General features: G+C 46.9%; 1 protein-coding gene across 2 annotated transcripts in view; it reads right to left on the reverse strand.

Moving 5' to 3' along the window:
* Nucleotides 1-3,300, reverse strand: part of TSTD2 (thiosulfate sulfurtransferase like domain containing 2) — a 46,508-nt gene that overhangs the window by 1,965 nt on the left and 41,243 nt on the right. For both annotated transcript variants that reach the window (XM_019517172.1, XM_019517171.1), the window contains exons 7-9: nt 2,520-2,638; nt 1,658-1,816; nt 590-728 (exon numbers count right to left, since the gene is read on the reverse strand). In XM_019517172.1, coding sequence (XP_019372717.1) covers nt 590-728; nt 1,658-1,816; nt 2,520-2,638 — 417 coding nt within the window. The remainder of the gene's footprint in view (nt 1-589; nt 729-1,657; nt 1,817-2,519; nt 2,639-3,300) is intronic.

The following is a 3,300-nucleotide window of genomic DNA, read 5'->3' on the forward strand; positions in this document are numbered from 1 at the left end:
CCCCCCCCTTTACACACATACACACTGTCTCTGTCTCAGCCTTCTGGGCTTATACAATGTAGCATGTCTTTTTGCAGTCCTTCCCCAGGGACTCCTTCCTCTCCTGCTGCCTGGGCTTGACAGCCTGGGCAGTTCAGAAACTGGGTTTGTATGGCTTCAAGGCTCCAGCCCTTCTGGCCCGCACTCCCCCTCCTAATGGGGCACAGAGATTCTCCATTACATAGCTAGCAGGCTTGCTGCTCTGCAGCCTGCAAGTTCTCACTGCTGCTTGTATGTTCATCTCAGTAACAGAGAAGTCAGGGGCCCCTTTCCCCCCTCATCCTTTCACAAATGAAAAGCATCTCTGTGGCAACTCCCACTACTATTTACATGGAGAAAGCACCTTAGGAAGATATTCCACTTATTTTTAACTGTCTTTATGCAATGTGATGTCTAGAAACCAGCAGAAGACTACATCCTGAGACCAACATGCCCTCTGCTCTGCAAGCACGCCACACTCTGAGAATCCACACACACTTCACAGACTAAGAGTTTTGTGGTGGCTAATGTGTTAGGACCCTTAGCCTGTGCACTGAAGCACTGAACCTACCTGAAATGACATCTTTGTTGGAAGAGATAGCGTAACGTTCATCAAATACAAACAGCTTCCCCCTGTAGAACCCATCTGGAAATTCTTCCAAGTACTTATGGATGCCGCCCTTTAGCTGGTAAACTGCCGTGCACATGGCCTGTTTTAAACAAATTGACAGAAGTACTAAGCTAAGCCATAATAGCAGGATTGTGCCAGACAGCTTAATGCATGCAGTTCTCAGGAAGGGATGTTTCTGAATGACCATCATGAGACCTCATGTATGTGCCACACACCTAAACCACCTCCTCCCAGGTGCTGTTGCTGGCTGATATGGAGCCAAATGCATGTTGCATTTCAGTTTAATGAACAGTGTCTGCCGTATGTCACCATCTCTCTTTCGGCACAGATGCTAGTTGGATGGAAGTCTGCCTTGTCACACAGCAAATGCTATGGGGACCTGGTCCGCTCTCTGCTTATGCCATCTGTAAACCAGTGTAGTTCTATTGATGTCAGTGGAGTTCCTCCCAACACACTGCATAATTGAGAATGAATTAAGCCTGGGCTGTCCAACTTCTGAGTGGCTGTTTGGATTGCATGCACCAGGAGCCAAGCAGACTCCCTGGCCCCCCACAGGCTTCATTGCCCTGGCCCCAGGGATGGGGAGTCCAGAGACCTCTGCAGCAGCAGGAGTAGAGGAGAAGCAATGGCCAGGCAGGAGCCCATGAGTTGCAACTTAACCGCCTGTGGGCCACAAATTGGACAGTCCTAGATTAAACCTTAAATTTCTGGAGGGTTTACCTGTGCTGTCCTCCCATGGTAAGGCATAAGGAATTAAGGCTGGGAGGGGTGTAGAGGAAGGGATAGTCTAATAGGATGGGGGCTGGACTAGAAAACCTAGGTCTGATTCCCAGCTCTGCCTCTGATTTGATATGAAATCCCAAGCAAATCACTTACTGTTGTCTTGTGCTTCATTTCCAATGTTTAAAGGGGGAATATAGCCCGTCCCTTTGAACCAGGGACAGAGACACCCAGATTAGGCAGGGAACGTCCAACCTCAACCCTGCCACTCCCAGAGTACCTGCTCACCTTAGTCCGGAGGTAAGCAGAGCCCCTTTCACAGCGAATCCCTCCAGTGCAATACATAAGTACTCGCTTGTTTTTAAACAGCTCTAGATTTTTGTCCACATAGTTGGGGAAGTAGCTGAACTTCCTGATATCAGGAGCCAGAGAACCCTGGAAGCGTCCCTGGAACAAGAGGTGGCCATGTGAGCCGAAGCGCGAGCAAAAAGTGAGATACAGCAGTCCCCACATTGTCAGGTATATGTGTGAATTGAAGACAAAACTAGCCCTTTGGGTCTGACTCTCTGGTTCCCTGCAGCCATGTTGGCCAGATCCTCAAAAGTATTTAAGTGTCAAACTCACATCATAATCAACAGCAGGTACCTAAATATCTTTAAAAATCTGGACTTAGGGTCCCCTTCACTTGCCTACTCTACCCCAGCACCCCAATGGAAAGATGGTGGCCTGGTGGAAAATCCATCAGAGAGGATCCGCTACCTCACTTTATACTTGCTCCTTAGCACAGAGGAGGGCACTGTACTCCACCATCTCCAGGGCAAAACTTGGGTCTTTCTGGCATACATGAAATATGAATGGCTTTCTTCTACAGCTAAAGCTGTGGAGTCACCTTGTTGCTTCAGTTCTATTATACAGCTACTACTGTGGTGGGCTAGTCTGAGCAGTCAGCTGAGCAGGTCCCTATGTTGCCAGGCAAGGCCTCTTCTGCTTTTATTCTGGGGTAATATTTTCTAATTAACTCTACTTCACAGATGCAAGGTGGAACAGCGAGCCCTGTCCCCACAGTTGTACCATGCTTCTGAGCACAAACAATGAAATGACTCTCCCCTTGCACTGATAAAAACATCACAGGAAGCCAATAAATACTTACTATTTTGCTTTCATAGAAGTTCCTACAATCCAGTAAAATGGTGTCACTTTGTGCTTGATTAGCCTGAGATAAATATTTTTCCACTTCTTTATGAAATTCCTGAGGTGACATATGGATTCCTAAAAGGGAAATGATACCCTGTGAAGAGCTGAGTGACATTTGAATGGTATGGCAAGGTAACTGATTCAGGTTGCACATTTAGATCATTCAAGCCCAGAGGTGATACATGTATCTGACCAACTGCCCTAGGAAATAACTGGTATAGGATTTCAGCTAACCTCACCACAAGCACAATGGGCTGAATTTAGTTTTGAGTTAATTCCTTTGGCTTCAGCAGGTGACAAATGTGCCATGAGACAAAACAAAGCCCATCAGATAGGCAGCACTCCAAGAACAGGCTTACAGGTATCGTGAGATTGATTTTCTGCTACTCTTCCCCCTTGAGCAGATGCTTACATCTTTAAAAACGAGGAACAAAACATCCCCCTTCTGATCTGGCAGACCCTTCTGTTCACTTTGGCCTGGTGAAGAGAATACCAGCTGGTTGGGAAATGTTTTGATTAAATGCTTACTGTGAGAATGTACCGCTCTCTGTGAAACTTCCATCAAAAAGAGCTTCTCAGCTTCAAGATGGGTTTTCTAGGCAGAGGCAGGTGGACAGGAAGGAGGGTCTGACCTATCCATACTTGGTGGCTAGGAAGTGAGCCTTGAACACAGGGGAACAAGATGTGAATCTCTGCTCTCATTCAAAGTATGGACTTGAATCTGAGTTCCCATCTCT

This window comes from Gavialis gangeticus, unplaced genomic scaffold (genome assembly GCF_001723915.1).
Source record: "Gavialis gangeticus isolate Ggan-Ray unplaced genomic scaffold, GavGan_comp1, whole genome shotgun sequence".
NCBI lineage: Eukaryota > Metazoa > Chordata > Crocodylia > Gavialidae > Gavialis > Gavialis gangeticus.